Raw genomic sequence first — 18260 nt, 5'->3', positions numbered from 1 at the left:
TGGGCTGCTGTCATAAAGATGAACGCACATTGGTAATGACAAGCATCCGTTTTCTTTCTCTGTTTACAACTCATAACCGACTGCGTTCAAGAGGAAACTCGTCGAGACAGGAATTTTGACTTAATTTTCCATGCACATGTCTGTTTAAGCACAAATAGATAAGAAAGGGAAGGGAATTCGGTGTTCACGAACTTCACGTGCTGTCTGTGTGGCTCTGTGTGTGTGACTCAGTCTTTTTGCACTTGATGTTTAAATTGACAGGACTTAAAAACACATGCAAATGATAAACTGTCACTCTGATGGTTAAACTTTGCAATTAATCTGCAAATTACATGCGTTAAGGATCACAGATCAACTACGAATCCTATAAAAGCCTATCGCACATCCTGCAGCCCTTTAGCCTATTCTATTTTGTGATATCACACAGTTTTACTGATCCATAAACTCTAAAGCCAGGATAGAGAGGCTGAGTGAATGTGGTGTGGACTCTGTGAATGAGGGTCATTGTGTCAGAGACGCTGTAGAAGGACAGAGTTCCTGCACCGTGATCCACATACACTCCTATTCTAGAGGAGATGGAGACGGCAAGGAGTTCAGTCTCTGTGTCACTGTGACAGAATGAGTATTTGCAGTAACTGGAGGGAAAGCAATACAAACTCCAAGACTGATCATTATATCCCAACGCACATTCAAAAAAACCCTGTCTCTTCCTGCTGATGCTCTTATATGACACTGATATACACACTCCTCTCCCACTCCACTCAACCTCCCAGTAACAGCGTCCACACACACTCTCTCGACACAACACCTGAGTCAAACTATCAAATCTGTCTGGATGATCAGGATACCGCTGGTCTGTGTTGGTTTCAGTAATCATTCTGTTCTCCTCAGACAAACATAGGTATTTATGCACTGTGTTTGCATCCAGCGTGAACCGACGGGAATCTGAAAGATAAAACACATAATCTTTCTCTAAATCAGGAAATTACTGACATCAAATGGGAAGATTTCACCCACTAGTGTTGTGCCTTACATTGAAGAAACTCCTCCCTTGTCTTTGGTTCAGGGTTGGATACAATATTGATGTATTTAACTATGAAAACCAAAAGACATATTCAGTGTAATATTAAAGAAAACATTGAAAGAAACAATGTATTCTGTATTCATTTTTCTAAACATTTTATATTTTTTTTAGCATGATGCTTAAATTATTTCTGAAAGTAAAAGAACAATCTAGTGCATTACCCATATCAGACATCTTTTCTATTTCCTCTCTGCAGAAATGCTCCAGTTTCTCTCTCAGATGAGACACAGATTTACCAACATCATTAAATGAGAGACAAGGACTGACAGTGATGCTGGACGAGTCTGTAGATCCAGGAGGGACAGAGAGAGACTGGAAACTCTACACAGACACAAAGATTTACCAACATCATTGTGTTGGTAGCACTATGGAGTGCCGCAGGGATCTGTGTTAGGCCCTCTATTATTCTCAATATATATGCTGCCACTTGGAAATATTATAAGGAAACATGGAATTAGTTTCCATTGTTATGCTGATGACACTCAAATCTATATTTCATCACGGCCAGATGAAAACGCTAAATTATCCAAATTGACAGAGTGTGTTAAAGATATAAAAGATTGGATGACGCATAATTTTCTTTTATTAAATCCAGACAAGACAGAGGTACTACTTATCGGTTCAAAAAACCACCCACAAAACCTCTCACAATACAACTTTAACATAGTAGGATGTCCTGTTACTTCATCCTCTACAGTAAAAGACCTGGGTGTTATATTAGACTGCAACCTGTCTTTTGAAAATCATATTTCATATGTTACAAGAACAGCCTTTTTCCACCTTAGAAACATTGCTAAGCTACGTAATATGCTATCAGTTTCTGACGCAGAAAAGTTAGTTCATGCATTCATGACCTCGAGACTAGATTACTGTAATGCGTTATTAGCCGGTTGTCCTGCATCCTTAATAAACAAGCTACAGTTAGTCCAAAATGCCGCCGCTAGAGTTCTAACTAGATCAAGAAAATATGATCATATAACACCGATTTTATCATTCCTACATTGGTTACCTATAAAGTCCCGTATTAATTACAAGGTATTGCTACTGACTTATAAAGCCCTAAACGGCTTAGCTCCAGTCTATTTAACCGATCTTCTATCGCCCTATAATCCATCGCGCTCTTTAAGATCAATAAATTCGAGGCTTTTGGTCATACCTAGGATATCCAGATCCACCAAAGGAGGGAGAGCATTTTCACATTTAGCACCAAAACTCTGGAATAGTCTTCCGGATACTGTTCGTTGCTCAGACTCACTCTCCCAGTTTAAAACTAGATTAAAGACGCATCTCTTCAGCCAGGCATTCATATAATACTTTTAATCCTACAGTTAAATCCGACCTCTAGTTCATAAACGCCAGAGGAGAACTGGCCCCCGACTGAGCCCGGGTTCTCCCAAGGTTTTTTTTTCTCCATTAGGTCACCTGATGGAGTTTTTCGGTTCCTTGCCACTGTTGCCTTTGGCTTGCTCAGTTGGGGATATTTGGGGATATTTAATTGAATTAATCAATCAACGATACTATTGATCAGCATTACCGAACGTAGACGTTCCACTAGAAACAAACATTGATGTATTGTTCTAATTTATTACTGTGAAGCTGCTTTGATACAACCTGTGTTGTGAAAAGCGCTATATAAATAAACTTGACTTGACTTGACTTGACACAAAGACACAAAAGAAACAGCAGCTAAAGACACAGAATCATTTGATAGAAAACGCAATCTCTTCCCTTCCTAAAGACACTGTCCTGTTTGTCAGATCTCTGTTACCTGGAGGAATTGAATGTGATGTTCTGTGTGTGAAAGCTGCTCCAGCTCAGTGTCTCTCCTCCTCAGATCCTTAATCTCCTGCTCCAGTTGCTCTAGTCGTTCTTCAGCTCGACTCACTGCAGTCTTCTCCTGGTCTCTGATCAGCTGTGTCACCTCAGAGCGGCTTCTCTCAATGGAGCGGATCAGCTCAGTAAAGATCCTCTCACTGTCCTCCACTGCTGCCTGTGCAGAGCGCTGTTAGGGCACACAGAGACGCATTAGAACCAGTCCATTCACTCAGCTCTTACTGGTCCCTCACACAGCCTGTTCCCCACAGTGGGCTTCAGTGGGACTGAAAGAGCTCCAGCACTGGCTCCTCACGGACTGACAGGAGGAGAGTCCTAACTGAGTCTGAAACAGCTCTTCCAGCAGTTATTCTGCTCCAAACTCACCTTGTGAGACTCTACAGCCTCTCTCAGCTCCTCAAGCTCCTTCAGTTTCTCCTCCATTCTCTGCTGGTTTGTTCTCTGCATTTCCTCCAACTGTCTCTGTTGGGAAAGTTTACTGATAAGTGTGTACTGTTTTGGGATCCTTTTTTATATGTATTTTTAGAAGCTTTTATCTCATGTAAACAATCGTTATCTTCGTAGTATATTTGTTCACACATTTATTTTAAGATGGTTGAGTAATGGCACTGCCATAATCCAACACTAACCAATTATGAACTTATTGTTTGAACTCTTTCAATAATGCTCATACACAATAGAATTGGGGGGGGGGGGCATATTTCACATGCATTTGACAGTTAAGCACTTTCTTTAGTTCATACCAGTTTCTCAGTTCCCTCTGCTGCAACCGATACAGTCTCATGGTTTTTGTGTTCATCCACCATACACAGCAAACAAATGCACTTCTGTTCACTACGACAGTAAATCTCCAGTAGTTTCTCATGTTGAGGGCAGATCATCTCCTGAAGTCGTCCAGTGGCGTCCATTAGATTGTGTCTCTTACCTTTGAAGAAAATCTCATGTTGTTCCAGATGATTTTGACAGTAAGAGTTCAGACACACCAGACAGGACTTGATGGCTTTGTTTTTGTCCCCAGTACAGACGTCACACTCCACATCTCCAGATTCAGTGTAACACTGAGCAGGACGAGCAGCTTGCAGTTTTGTCTTCTTGAGTTTCTCCACCACTTCAGCCAGCATGGTGTTTTTACCTAAAACAAGTCTTGTAGTGAAGGTCTGTCTGCACTGAGGGCAGCTGTAGACTCCCTTCTGATCATCCTGATCCCAGAAGCCTGTGATACAGATCATACAGTAACTGTGTCCACAGGGAATGGTCACTGGATGCTTCAGTAGATCCAGACAGATTGAACAACTGAACTGATCCTGAGCCAAATAAACACTGGATTCTGCCATTTTACTATTTTACTGTTTAGTCTAGCCCTTATAAACAGAAAAAAAAAACAGAAAACTGCTGAATCCCACACCAGACTGAGCAGGAAGTAGTGATGCGTTTCACTTTCACTTTCACTTTCACTGAAGGTATGAGTGGCTAAAAGAGTGAGAAAGAAAGTGAAAGCAGGAGAGAGAGAGAGAGAGAGAGAGAGAGAGAGAGAGAGAGAGAGAGAGAGAGAGAGAGAGAGAGAGAGAGAGAGAGAGAGAGAGGGAGGTAAGGTTCACTGCCCTCTACTGTTCACTAATACTAATGTTGATGTTAATACTAATGTCCTCTCACTGTCCCTACAATGAGTCTTTAGTAAATCATAATTATAAATAATTCTAGAATAGTTTGTTGCTTTTATAACTGCAAAATGATTGTCGTGTTATTACTTTATTAAATAATGACCATGCTAAACTTAAAATGTATGTCTCATCACAAAGCATTTACTGTCTTGTCAATTAGAAAGTGTTTAAAAATCATAGGATATTTAGTAGAATGAACTAGTGATAGTTATGGAAGAAGAATGGAAAAGCAGTGACAAAAACTTACATTAAAATGTAAATAAAATAACAAAAAACATGTCCAGGTATGCATCAACATCCAGCGGGTTTAGGGTAAAGCATCCTCATGTAATACATAGAAGAACAGAAAGTGTGTGACCATTGTGCTCTTAAGCTGCAGTCTTAATGGAAGGCCAATAGATTAGGACTGACCCTGTCTGTGATCGGCCTGTAAGTCACTGAGGTTAAAATAAATTACTTGCTGTAAACATGTTGAGGCAAAATGAGAAGATCCAGAGGTACAGTGAAAGAAGCAACAATATGAGACTCAACTGTAACCATTAGTTCTGGAAAATATCATACATATTTGTATCTTCATTCAAGTACAAGTCTCTCTAAAGTGTCACTGTTGAATCCACTGTTGTTTAATAAACATTTAATATTTAAAGACAAAGAGGATCCTCTAAATTCCCTCAATGAATATATATATACGTATTAATGTATGATTGAAGAAAACACAACAAAATGCCTCTCATGCTTCTTATTTATTTTATTTGCATTAAGCAAGTAAATTGAGTTACATTACAAGTATTATTTCTACTGTTGGTGTCGATGATATTTCCACATTCATCTTTTTTATACTCTATGTTTATGAACATTTATTCATCCGATTAATCTAAGAAAAGGCTCTACTCAGCATTTCAGTGATATGGATTTATCATTGACCTCAAACATGATTCTCTGTACCATCAATGCAGTTCAATTCTCACAGTTTTACTTTTGAAATATGTGGTCCCAAAAAGTAAACTTTAAAGCCAGGATAGAGAGGCTGAGTGAATGTGGTGTGGACTCTGTGAATGAGGGTCATTGTGTCAGAGACGCTGTAGAAGGACAGAGTTCCTGCACTGTGATCCACATACACTCCTATTCTAGAGGAGCTGGAGACTACAGGGAGTTTAGTCTTTTTTTTATCGTACCAGAATAAACATTTGGAGGAAGAGCAAAATAATCTCCAAGACTGAATGTTGCGTCCAAAAATACATTCATTTCCCTTTCCCTTCCTACTGATGCTCTTATATGACACTGATATACCCACCTCACCACTCCACTCCACCTCCCAGTAACAGCGTCCACACACACTCTCTCGACACAACACCTGCTCCCAATAATCAAATCTGTCTGGATGATCAGGATACGACTGGACTGTGTCAGTATATTTAATAACTCGGTTCCCTTCGGACAGACAAATTCTTTTATGCGCTGTATTTATATCCACAGTGAACTGACGGAAATCTGATGGAAACAAAACAAATGATCTACATCAGGAAATAATTAATTCAAATATTAACAGTTGCAAGAGTTTTATTTTTATATCTTATTTTATTCAACAAAGATTAACAGAGAATAAATGTATGACTAAATGTTGGTGTCAGTCAGATTATAAGGGGGTAAATCAATGTCGTAGAAGTAGTAGTAGTAGTAGTGTGTTTGTGTGGTTCAGGTAAACCCTATGTTATGGGGACAAAATGTCCCCACAAAGAGCAATATCCAAAATCCTTGTCCTTGTGGGGACATTTTTGTTCCCTATGAGGATAACAGCTTATAAATCATATTGTAATATTTTTTGAAAATTTTAAATGCAGAAAGTTTTATATCATGGTTTAGGGTTTGGAGATAAAATATACAGTTTGTACAGTATAAAAAATTATTATGTCTATGGAAAGTCCACATAAAACATGAAAACCCAACATGTGTCTCTGTGTGTGTAGAGACTTACATTGTACAAATTTCCCCCTGGTCTTGAATTCGGGTGTGGGAATGATCTCAATGTATGTTACTGTGGAATATGAAAAAAAGTACAGAGAACATTAAATGTACATATTTCATATACATTTTTTGTGCACTTTTCATTCCAGTTTATATTTCATGATGAACCACTTAATTCTGGGATTACATAAATGATCCAGTACATACCTTTTCCAGATATCTTTTCTATTTCCTCTCTGCAGAAATGCTCCAGTTTCTCTCTCAGATGAGACACAGATTTACCAACATCGTCAAAAGAGAGACGAGGACTGACAGTGATGCTGGACGAGTCTGTAGATCCAGGAGGGACAGAGAGAGACTGGAAACTCTACACAGACACAAAGACACAAAAGAAACAGCAGCTAAAGACACAGAAACATTAGAAAACACAATCTCTTCTCTTCCTAAAGACACTGTCCTGTTTGTCAGATCTCTGTTACCTGGAGGAACTGAATGTGATCATCTGTGTGTGAAAGCTGCTCCAGCTCAGTGTCTCTTCTCCTCAGATCCTCAATCTCCTGCTCCAGTCGCTCCAGTCGTTCTTCAGCTCGACTCACTGCAGTCTTCTCCTGGTCTCTGATCAGCTGTGTCACCTCAGAGCGGCTTCTCTCAATGGAGCGGATCAGCTTAGTAAAGATCCTCTCACTGTCCTCCACTGCTGCCTGTGCAGAGCGCTGTTAGGACACACAGAGACGCATTAGAACCAGTCCATTCACTCAGCTCTTACTGGTCCCTCACACAGCCTGTTCCCCACAGTGGGCTTCAGTGGGACTGAAAGAGCTCCAGCACTGGCTCCTCACGGACTGACTGGAGGAGAGTCCTAACTGAGTCTGAAACAGCTCTTCCAGCAGTTATTCTGCTCTAAACTCACCTTGTGAGACTCCACAGCCTCTCTCAGCTCCTCAAGCTCCTTCTGTCTCTCCTCGATTCTCTGCTGGTTTGTTCTCTGTGTCTCTTCTAACTGTCTCTGTCGGGAAAGTGTATTGTTTAATATGCAGTGTGTATATGTGTTTGATAAGAAAAACATTTACATTAAAATTTATCTAAATCAATGTTTGTACATAGTACATTTGTGTTCACCTTACAAATCAAATTGTTCATTTCTGATATCACCCGCTACTATTTAGATGTTAATTAAATCTTATAGCAACTTCCAGATTCTCCAGAAGATATTTGTAAAACACATGGCACAGCATGATAAACAAAATCCTTTATATGTTCAATTTCATCACATTGCAATTGATATTAATATTTGAATTATAGTCTCAATATCAGTTAATACCTGTTTCTCAGTCCTCTCTGCTGCAGCTGATACAGTCTCATGATTTTTGTGCACATCCATTGTACACAAATAACATATACAGTGTTGATCAGTACGACAGTAAATCTCCAGTAGTTTCTCATGTTGAGGGCAGATCATCTCCTGAAATCGTCCAGTGGTGTCCATTAGATTGTGTCTCTTACCTTTGAAAAAATTCTCATGTTGTTCCAGATGATTTTGACAGTAAGAGTTCAGACACACCAGACAGGACTTGATGGCTTTGTTTTTGTCCCCAGTACAGACGTCACACCCCACATCTCCAGATTCAGTGTAACACTGAGCAGGACGAGCTTGTAGTTTTGTCTTCTCGAGTTTCTCCACCACTTCAGCCAGCATGGTGTTTTTACCTAAAACAGGTCTTGTAGTGCAGGTCTGTCTGCACTGAGGGCAGCTGTAGACTCCCTTCTGATCATCCTGATCCCAGCAGCCTGTGATACATATCATACAGTAACTGTGTCCACAGGGAATGGTCACTGGATCCTTCAGTAGATCCAGACAGATTGAACAACTGAACTGATCCTGAGCCAAAGAAACACTGGACTCTGCCATTTTACTGCAAAACAGTAACTCACAAACAGTTTAGCCCTCAAAAACAGAAAACCCCCACAAAACTGCTGAATCCCACACCCAGACTGAGCAGGAAGTAGTGATGAGTTTCACTTCCACAGAACTGAAGGTGATGTGGCTACTGGCTAACAGAGGGGGAAAGAGCGGGAAAGCGAGAGAACACGTAAGATGTCTAAACTGTTACAATCTAACGCTCTGCTGCTCTCTATTGGACACAAATAATAATGTCGACCATCAAAACATTCCTCTCAATATGAACTGAATGTGACACCGCTGTTGTCTGCAGTCAGAGATGCTTTATAGCTGATTCGACTTCGTTTCATAACGGACAAATTTAGCAGCATCGACTCTGTTATTGAACTGAACAGAATCAACACTGAACTGACTTAAGATGAATAACAACACTAGGCCTATTCTCTATTTTACCCAGAATTGGGTCTGACTCAAAGATTATAGAACTACAATTCACCCCAAAAATGGATCTCCAAATGGAGTCTTTAATTTGAAAGACAAATAAAATGGCAATATATTATATTGATAATTCATTTGTATTAACAATACTCTAATTTAATGTTTTCATGTTACAGTTTATGTGTGATTGTTAATGCTTTTACAGAATAATTTTATTCTAAATTGTACAAATGTCAGCGTTTTTTATATTATTTTTGTTATTATTTGTTTCTTCATTCAAACATTTTACTTTTTATAACCTATCTTTAGTCATTTGCAATTTATCTTTAGTAAGATGATAAAATGATCTTTAAAAGATAAACTTTCTCTGCTTCTTTTTATTGAAGTCAAATCTGAGTTGTTTCACTGTTGATCACGCTGCATGTTTTTTCACTCACGTTACATATTTAAACAGAATGAACAGCAACACCTTTGACCTGCAAGGTTGTTAATTCATAACTGTGATGTCATGAACTCAGATTCCAAGTTTAAATAAGTAGTAGGGCAAAATAAATGACACGAGGGCCTTTGGTTCTCTCATTTTTTATTTATTAACAGCATACAGTGACAGACAGTATGAATATTATTTGTCTTATTGGTTACAATAAAGATTATTCATTGTTATTCTTTCACTCACACATAACAACCATTATTAGATTAATGTAATACGATTTTTACTTATAATTTTATTAGTAATATCACATGCTGTAGTAGCCTATATGACTTTGTATCATCTATTTTCTGAGATCACACAGTTTCACTGATCCATAAACTCTAAAGCCAGGATAGAGAGGCTGAGTGAATGTGGTGTGGACTCTGTGAATGAGGGTCATTGTGTCAGAGACGCTGTAGAAGGACAGAGTTCCTGCACTGTGATCCACATACACTCCTATTCTAGAGGAGATGGAGACTACAGGGAGTTTAGTCTTTTTTTTATCATACCAGAGTAAACATGCGAAGGAAGTGCAAAATAATCTCCAAGACTGAATGTTGCGTCCAAAAATACATTCATTTTCCTCTCCTTTCCTACTGATGCTCTTATATGACACTGATATACCCACCTCACCACTCCATTCAACCTCCCAGTAACAGCGTCCACACACACTCTCTCGACACAACACCTGCTCCAGAGTATCAAATCTGTCTGGATGATCAGGATACGACTGGACTGTGTCAGTGTATTTAATCACTCGGTTCCCGTCAGACAGACAAATACTTTTATACGCTGTATTTATATCCACAGTGAACTGACGGAAATCTGATGGAAACAAAACAAATAATCTACATCAGGAAATAATTATTTGAAATATTAACAGTTGCAAGAGTTTTATTTTTATATCTTATTTTATTTAACTAAGATTTGTTATATTATTAGTAATGAACAGACAGGAGACAGCGGGCTCTTAAGATGGAAGCTTTACTAAAACTCACATTCCCCACGCATGACAGACATGCACACATTACACATCCAAAACATCCTACAAGTATAAGATTAACAGAGAATAAATGTATGACTATAGTGGAGTCAATCAGATTATAAGAGGGTAAATCAATGTAGTAGAAGTAGTAGTAGTGTGTTTGTGTGTGTGTGTGTGTGTGTGTGTGTGTGTGTGTGTGTGTGTGTGTTTCAGGTAAACCCTATGTTATAGGGACAAAATGTCCACACAAAGAGCAATATCCAAAATCCTTGTCCTTGTGGGGACATTTTTGTTCCCTATGAGAAAAACAGCTTTTACATCATATTATGTTATTTTTTGAAAATGTAAAATGCAGAAAGGTTTCTGTCATGGGTAGGTTTAGGGTTTGGAGATAAAATATACAGTTTGTATAGTATAAAGAATCATTAGGTCTATGGAAAACCAACATATACAATCCAACTAACCCAACATATGTCTGTCTGTGTCTGTGTCTGTGTCTCTGTGTGTGTGTGTGTGTGTGTGTGTGTGTGTGTGTGTGTGTGTGTGTGTGTGTGTGTGTGTGTGTGTGTGTGTGTGTGTGTGTGTGTGTGTGTGTGTGTGTGTGTGTGTGTGTATAGAGACTTACAATGTAAAAATTCATCCCTGGTCTTGAGCTCGGGTATGGGAATTATCTCAATGTATGTTACTGTGGAATATCAATAAAAGTACAGAGAACATTAAATATAGCCTACATCTATTTAATATTATTACTTTTCATTCCACATTATATTTCATGATGAATCACTTAATTCTGGGAGGGAGTACACAAATGATCCAGTACTTACCTATTCCAGATATCTTTTCTATTTCCTCTCTGCAGAAATGCTCCAGTTTCTCTCTCAGATGAGACACAGATTTACCAACATCGTCAAAAGAGAGACGAGGACTGACAGTGATGCTGGACGAGTCTGTAGATCCAGGAGGGACAGAGAGAGACTGGAAACTCTACACAGACACAAAGACACAAAAGAAACAGCAGCTAAAGACACAGAAACATTAGAAAACGCAATCTCTTCCCTTCTTAAAGACACTGTCCTGTTTGTCAGATCTCTGTTACCTGGAGGAACTGAATGTGATCATCTGTGTGTGAAAGCTGCTCCAGCTCAGTGTCTCTCCTCCTCAGATCCTCAATCTCCTGCTCCAGTCGCTCCAGTCGTTCTTCAGCTCGACTCACTGCAGTCTTCTCCTGGTCTCTGATCAGCTGTGTCACCTCAGAGCGGCTTCTCTCAATGGAGCGGATCAGCTCAGTAAAGATCCTCTCACTGTCCTCCACTGCTGCCTGTGCAGAGCGCTGTTAGGACACACAGAGACGCATTAGAACCAGTCCATTCACTCAGCTCTTACTGGTCCCTCACACAGCCTGTTCCCCACAGTGGGCTTCAGTGGGACTGAAAGAGCTCCAGCACTGGCTCCTCACGGACTGACTGGAGGAGAGTCCTAACTGAGTCTGAAACAGCTCTTCCAGCAGTTCTTCTGCTCTAAACTCACCTTGTGAGACTCCACAGCCTCTCTCAGCTCCTCAAGCTCCTTCTGTCTCTCCTCGATTCTCTGCTGGTTTGTTCTCTGTGTCTCTTCTAACTGTCTCTGTCGGGAAAGTGTATTGTTTAATATTCAGTGTGTATATGTGTTTGATAATAAAAACATGTTAACATTCAAATTTATCTAAATCAATGTTTGTACATAGTATGTTTGCGTTAACCTTACAAATCAAATTGTTCATTTCTGATATCACCCGCTACTATTTAGATGTTAATTAAATCTTATAGCAACTTCCAGATTTTCCAGAAGATATTTGTAAAACACATGGCACAGCATGATAAACAAAATCCTTTATATGTTCAATTTCATCACGTTGCAATTGAAATTAATATTTGAATTATAGTCTCAATATCAGTTAATACCTGTTTCTCAGTCCTCTCTGCTGCAGCTGATACAGTCTCATGATTTTTGTGCACATCCATTGTACACAAATAACATATACAGTGTTGATCAGTACGACAGTAAATCTCCAGCAGTTTCTCATGTTGAGGGCAGATCATCTCCTGAAGTCGTCCAGTGGCGTCCATTAGATTGTGTCTCTTACCTTTGAAGAAAATCTCATGTTGTTCCAGATGATTTTGACAATAAGAGTTCAGACACACCAGACAGGACTTGATGGCTTTGTTTTTGTCCCCAGTACAGACGTCACACTCCACATCTCCAGATTCAGTGTAACACTGAGCAGGACGAGCTTGTAGTTTCGTCTTCTTGAGTTTCTCCACCACTTCAGCCAGCATGGTGTTTTTACCTAAAACAGGTCTTGTAGTGAAGCTCTGTCTGCACTGAGGGCAGCTGTAGACTCCCTTCTGATCATCCTGATCCCAGAAGCCTGTTATACAGATCATACAGTAACTGTGTCCACAGGGAATGGTCACTGGATGCTTCAGTAGATCCATACAGATTGAACAACTGAACTGATCCTGAGCCAAAGAAACACTGGATTCTGCCATTTAGTAACTCACAAACAGTTTAGCCCTCAGAAACAGAAACCCCCCACAAAACTGCTGAATCCCTCACCCAGACTGAGCAGGAAGTAGTGATGAGTTTCACTTCCACAGAACTGAAGGTGATGTGGCTACTGGCTAACAGAGGGGGAAAGAGAGGGAAAGCGAGAGAGCTGGTAAGATGTCTAAACTGTTAAAATCTAACGCTCTGCTGCTCTCTATTGGACACAAATAATAATGTCGACCATCAAAACATTCCTCTCAATATGAACTGAATAACTGTAAATGTAAATAAATGTGACACCGCTGTTGTCTGCAGTCAGAGATGCTTTATAGCTGATTCGACTTCGTTTCATAACGGACAAATTTAGCAGCATCGACTCTGTTATTGAACTGAATTGAATAAACATTGAACTGACTCAAAGTGAGAGCTGCTTATGGCTGAACTGAACTCATTTCAGAATTGAAGTTTACACAGTTATTGAACTGAACAGAATCAACACTGAAACGACTTCAGCTGAATAACAACTATAGGCCTATTCTCTATTTTAGAGCTGCTTTACAGAATAATTAGAATTTGTTCTATTTTTGAAGTTTGTGTCATTTAACTTGACTGTTCACAACTGCCCCTATCTACAGTAAATCATTTGATCAGATTAACACATCAATCAGATGATAATTGAAAAAACTTAAATGAACATTAAATAATAAATAAATAATTAAATAACTTAGATTAAACATAAATAATTGTAAAATAGTTTGTAGCTGTTTTAACTGCTATGTGATTACTTTGCAAAACAATGTCTATGATCATTTTTCAATTCTTGTCTTGTCACATTACAGTCTTGTCAAAGTCTATTTGGAAAAGTTTAAAAACATTTAGGATATTTATAAGTGTGAAATGGTGAGAGTTGTGGAGGAATGGAACAGCAGTGACACAAACTTAAATATAAAGGATCTGAAACCTGGATCAAACCTTCAGTAGGCTATGTTGACCAAACTTTAGTAGGATTGGGATTTGAAAATGGAAGAGGATGTTTGCCTACATGGTGACATGTTCCATTTAGAGAACTGGTGATCTGGATTTGGTAATGTTTTGGAAAAGTTTGTATCTGGATCACAGTGATCCAATCCAGTGTTCCAAAATCGAAATCATTCTGATCCAAATTAAACTTTTTGAACAACTGGGCCCAGGCCTCAAGATCACACAGCACAGGTCTCCTAGCATAGGCTAATAACAACAGGTAGCCTATCGTTCATCACATTAACATGTTTTCCCTGAAAATTGTGCTTATGCTGTCTTTCTCTAAAATAAATGGCACTTGATGTAAGTTAACAATTTTGATTGTAACAGTTTTAATTTCGTGAGTTTTCTGTCTATTGCCTCACGATGGCGTCAGTGTCCCGTCAAAGGTCCCTCTAGAGTCCAAGTGAAGTTCACAGGCACCGGCCCGTGAGGAGCGCGTGGGAGCGGTGAGGCGGGACTGTGGGGATAGTGGGCGCGAGCGTGCCGGAGGAGTTCGCTCGCGCCGCGACTCAGGAACAACCTTTACTTCGACGCTCAGCTGCCCAGCAAGACCAATGAGCCTCCAATTCAGTCTGTTTCTTTGTCTATAGCTCACGAAACACCTGGAATATCTCGTCAGGTACGTTCATCTGTCGGTAAACTGTGAAAATAGGTACAATGATAGGCGTTTCATCTTGTTTTACGGATTTTTTAAAACGCGTTAGCAGGTTAGCAGGTAGGAATGAGAGCGAACCTGTTTCCTCAGGTGTGCTTAACTCTTCTCTGCTGAGTAAACAGCATTTATACAGACATTAACACTGAATTAAACGAGAAAATTAAACTTTAAAGTTTAATTTGAGAGGTTAATCTGTCACAGAGGTGAGTTTTAAAGTGTGTCCCTCACCTGAGGGAGTGAATTTCACCTGACCTCAGATTATTTAAGATTTAGCGTCTTTCTGTTTTTCATAAACATTTATATATAATTTTCACTTCTTTTGAACTTGTTTCGTCATTTTTGTTATATTTGGCTGGAAAAGTTGATTGCGTGAAATGTCACATTTATGTCGTGTATTGTTTGAAGTGTGTAAGTTACATGATATAGCTACATTTATGTTATACACCGAGGAAAGTGACAAGGAAATTGCTAATTTTATGTCATAGCCTATATTCGGCGAAATGATAGCATAATTGACAATGGCAAACCGTGAAACGCTAGTTTACATCTGCCATGTATTTTTAACACTTAGTTTAAATGGCTTTTCCCATAAATTCCGGATTAAAATCAGTATGACAGCACTTTAAATTGTTGTCATGTTGACAGCAGGGGAGTATGTATGTGAGAGAGAGATTGTGTTTGAGATATGAGGTTTCTGTGTGGGCGGAGCTTCTGTCACATGCTTTGCTCATAATATTGTCTTGTTAACTTTTTGTGCATTAATTATTCAGTTAACTGAAACATTTTCTTTGTGCTGCTCGCTGGCATACATGTCTTTCATTCACTGCACTTTCCCATGACAGATGTCTCTGTGTTTAATGCTAAAGGCATTGTGAATTAAACTTAGTCGAAACTTCTAGTCCAAAAACATGAAAGAAAGCTTTGATCTTTTTCTATAGGTTTCAGTTCATGTGGAAATTAGTTATGCTTGTCTCAAAAATATGTTATAGCTAGAAATACTTTGTTTGAGCACTATTATTAATCCCTATCCAATAATCATGAATTACTGGGAAGTTATGGAAATATAAATTCATTGGAATAAGTAGGAACTTTCTTTTTTTTATCTCTCTTTTCTTTATCTCTGTGCATCCCAACAAAATCCCATTCTCCGTCACTTCACCTCAGGATTTACTCTTCCTGATGCCATGATCACTCATTGGATCAGGCTTGTGTTCAGTAAGCCAGTGTTTAGCTGCTGTGTTCAGAGGTCTTTGGTTAGAGAGTTAGTTCACTAAAAATTAAAATTCTGTCATAAATTACTCACCCGTATGTCATTCCAAACCCGTAAGACTTTCGTTCACAAATGAAGATCTTTTAAATGAAATCTGAGAGCTTTCTGTCCTTCCATTGACAGTCTACGTAACTACCACTTTCAAGCCCCAGAAAGGTAGTAAAGACTAGGGCTGGGTATTGCAAACAATTTGGCGATTCGATTCTTATTTATATAGTTTCGATTCGATTTCGTTTAGATTCAACATCGATTAGTTATCAATATTTTATTTAAAATGTTAATTTTGTAGACATGGAATCCATATTTCAATATAAATGCTGGTAACTGAAACCCTCCTTCTTAGCTATATTACTGAAATACACATTTGCATTAACAGCAGGGTCCACACAATTGTTTAATTCATTTTTACTTTTACTTTGAGTAACAAACATTTGAAAAATTTAAATAATAATAAATATGTAAGGAATAATTGACGACAGGCCGTTGAATTATTAGAAAAATAATGCACACCCGAGGTGGTAATGCGGTCACGACGCAAAGCGGAGTGGCCGTTCACCTCGGGTGTGCATTATTTTTCATCGACTGCAGCAGATTTTAAACACCGACTTTGAACACAGACTGAACGCGCTGAACATGCGTTTGGGCATGATCAGTCATACGTATCAAATTACATTCATAACCGGCCTTAAAGTGTGTCCCCGGCTTTATGCAGTTATTAGAGAGAGAGATGTTGCAATAATGAGACAGAAAAGCATGTGTGTCAATATTATTATTTATTTATTCATTTAATTCCTTTTAATTAATTCGAATTCATTCTTTTTTTCTATTATTGACAGATGACTAGCCAAATAAATGAAACACAAAGCCCTTTTAACAAGTAGGCCTATCAATAATTATTTATTTGTTATATTATCTGCAATAAAAATCCGTGCTGCAGGACTATCCATTTATTTAGCCTATATTCAGTTTAATTTTCTTTTGATTATAGATTATAGACTATATACTTTATTTATTCAAATTAAACTGCATGTTTCCATTGATTGTGAAGCTAGAAAATTCCAGATCAAGCGCATGCGGCTAAATGTTTTTTCTTGTTATGAATTGTCTTGTTTTTCTTGTTATGAATCCTATTTTCCGTTATTACCGTTAACAGCGCGAAGTGATATGGAACTGTAATGCGTCAAGGCCTGCCTGGAACTACTTTAGCCGTGCGTTTCCCTGAAAATAATGCACAGCTTAGAACGTTCGTCAACCAATCAGATTCAAGCATTCAACGGCCCTGTAGTATAAGCACATACAATGCACACAGTGTAGGAACAAACTGCACAGTGCACATTACTGTAAAAAAAAACATTGAAATAATTATTTTTTTTTTAATTCAAAACAGCTCATAAAGCCCTTGTCTGGACATTGCGTATACATACTGTATACATAACTAACAGTTCTTTAACAAGAATTCATAAATATGCACATACAGTGCACACAAGGTAAGTAGCACAAACTGCACAATGCTCATTACTGTAAAAAAATAAAACCAGTGCAATACTGAAATTCATTAACACCTTGAATCGTTTAAGAAATAAAACAAATTTTTAAATTTTAAAACACCCATAAAGCCCTTGTCTGGACATTGCTTACCCTAACCCAAACATACTAACTGTTCATAAATATAACTGTCCTACAACTCATTTTTTTATTACCAATTTTTTCTGCAAGAAGATTAGCTGGTCAACATGGTCTGACCTAAGGCAGCTCCTTTGTGCTGTGATTACATCACCAGCAGTTGAAAAAACTCTCCGCAGGAACACTTGTTCCAGGCACACAGAGATATCACTTTGCTTGTTGTGCTAAAAGAGTATACTCTTCTGCATGCATCTTCCACCAGATTAGTGGGTTTTCAGAGAGAAGGACAGGTTTGACTTCCCTGTACCTTGCCACTTCCTCCTCTACAATTTCAGTGACAGTTTTCTTTGATGCTGGTGCTGCTGCTTTGTTGACTGGTCCAAGGAGATCCATCAGTGTATATGTTTTTGGCTTCTTGGGTGATGTGGGGGCTTCTGCATCTCTCACATCATCAGGAGGACCCAAGGAGTTGTCATTCTGCTGAACAGGCACAGTGACTTCACCGCAAGCACTGTCAGTTCCTTGTTGCTTTAAGATAAAATAACAAAAAATTACATTTAAAATATAATGATAATAAATTATCACAAAGAAAATACCGTCTAGTTCTGATCAAAATAAACCAAAAACGCTATTTCCTTTCTACACTGGTACAGCTTACATTCAGTGTTTTCATTTGCTCCAGACTAACAATTTCCCTCATCAGTCTTGAAGATGTGTTGTCACGATCCTCTTCAGACAAGAAGGGAAGGGCCTGTTTCCTTCAGGCCAGCATATCTTAAGGAAATTCCACATATTTAAATCACTTTTGTCATATGCAGTTATACG

At 38.7% G+C, this 18260-nt stretch overlaps 3 protein-coding genes across 4 annotated transcripts in view; 1 reads left to right on the top strand and 2 right to left on the bottom strand.

Moving 5' to 3' along the window:
* Nucleotides 1–406: 406 nt before the first annotated feature.
* Nucleotides 407–8537, bottom strand: LOC308696718 (uncharacterized protein; the record flags this gene model as incomplete). Its single annotated transcript, XM_081375610.1, has 12 exons — nt 7865–8537; nt 7454–7549; nt 7023–7256; nt 6751–6910; nt 6554–6613; nt 5547–6069; nt 3661–4255; nt 3284–3379; nt 2853–3086; nt 1246–1405; nt 1034–1093; nt 407–945 (listed from the first exon to the last, which is right to left on the bottom strand). Exons 1-12 carry the CDS (start codon nt 8450–8452, stop codon nt 407–409), a joined length of 3345 nt encoding a protein of 1114 aa, XP_081231736.1. The 5' UTR covers nt 8453–8537.
* Nucleotides 8538–9450: 913 nt separating this feature from the next.
* Nucleotides 9451–12978, bottom strand: LOC308695971 (E3 ubiquitin/ISG15 ligase TRIM25-like). The gene is made up of 6 exons (XM_081374280.1): nt 12279–12978; nt 11866–11961; nt 11435–11668; nt 11163–11322; nt 10964–11023; nt 9451–10178 (listed from the first exon to the last, which is right to left on the bottom strand). The coding sequence occupies exons 1-6, from the start codon at nt 12864–12866 to the stop codon at nt 9655–9657; spliced, it is 1662 nt and encodes a 553-aa protein (XP_081230406.1). The 5' UTR covers nt 12867–12978; the 3' UTR covers nt 9451–9654.
* Nucleotides 12979–14299: 1321 nt separating this feature from the next.
* The window catches only part of arhgap12a (Rho GTPase activating protein 12a), a 30887-nt gene continuing 26926 nt past the window's right edge, over nt 14300–18260 (top strand). For both annotated transcript variants that reach the window (XM_081374246.1, XM_081374247.1), the window contains exon 1: nt 14300–14506. The gene's annotated coding sequence lies outside the window, so the exon portion shown is untranslated. The remainder of the gene's footprint in view (nt 14507–18260) is intronic.

This window comes from Scardinius erythrophthalmus, assembly GCF_964197995.2.
Source record: "Scardinius erythrophthalmus genome assembly, chromosome: 9".
Taxonomy (NCBI): domain Eukaryota; kingdom Metazoa; phylum Chordata; class Actinopteri; order Cypriniformes; family Leuciscidae; genus Scardinius; species Scardinius erythrophthalmus.
This window is presented reverse-complemented; position numbering and strand designations above follow the sequence as displayed.

Bases quoted from the DNA above. Each gene is read 5' to 3' on its own strand.
- LOC308695971 (XM_081374280.1), bottom strand. From the start codon at position 12,866: ATGGCAGAATCCAGTGTTTCTTTGGCTCAGGATCAGTTCAGTTGTTCA. The intron at 11,323-11,434 runs GTAACAGAGATC...GTGTCTGTGTAG, and splicing joins ATCACATTCAGTTCCTCCAG to AGTTTCCAGTCTCTCTCTGT. The intron at 10,179-10,963 runs GTAAGTCTCTAT...TGTTTCCATCAG, and splicing joins CAGGGATGAATTTTTACATT to ATTTCCGTCAGTTCACTGTG.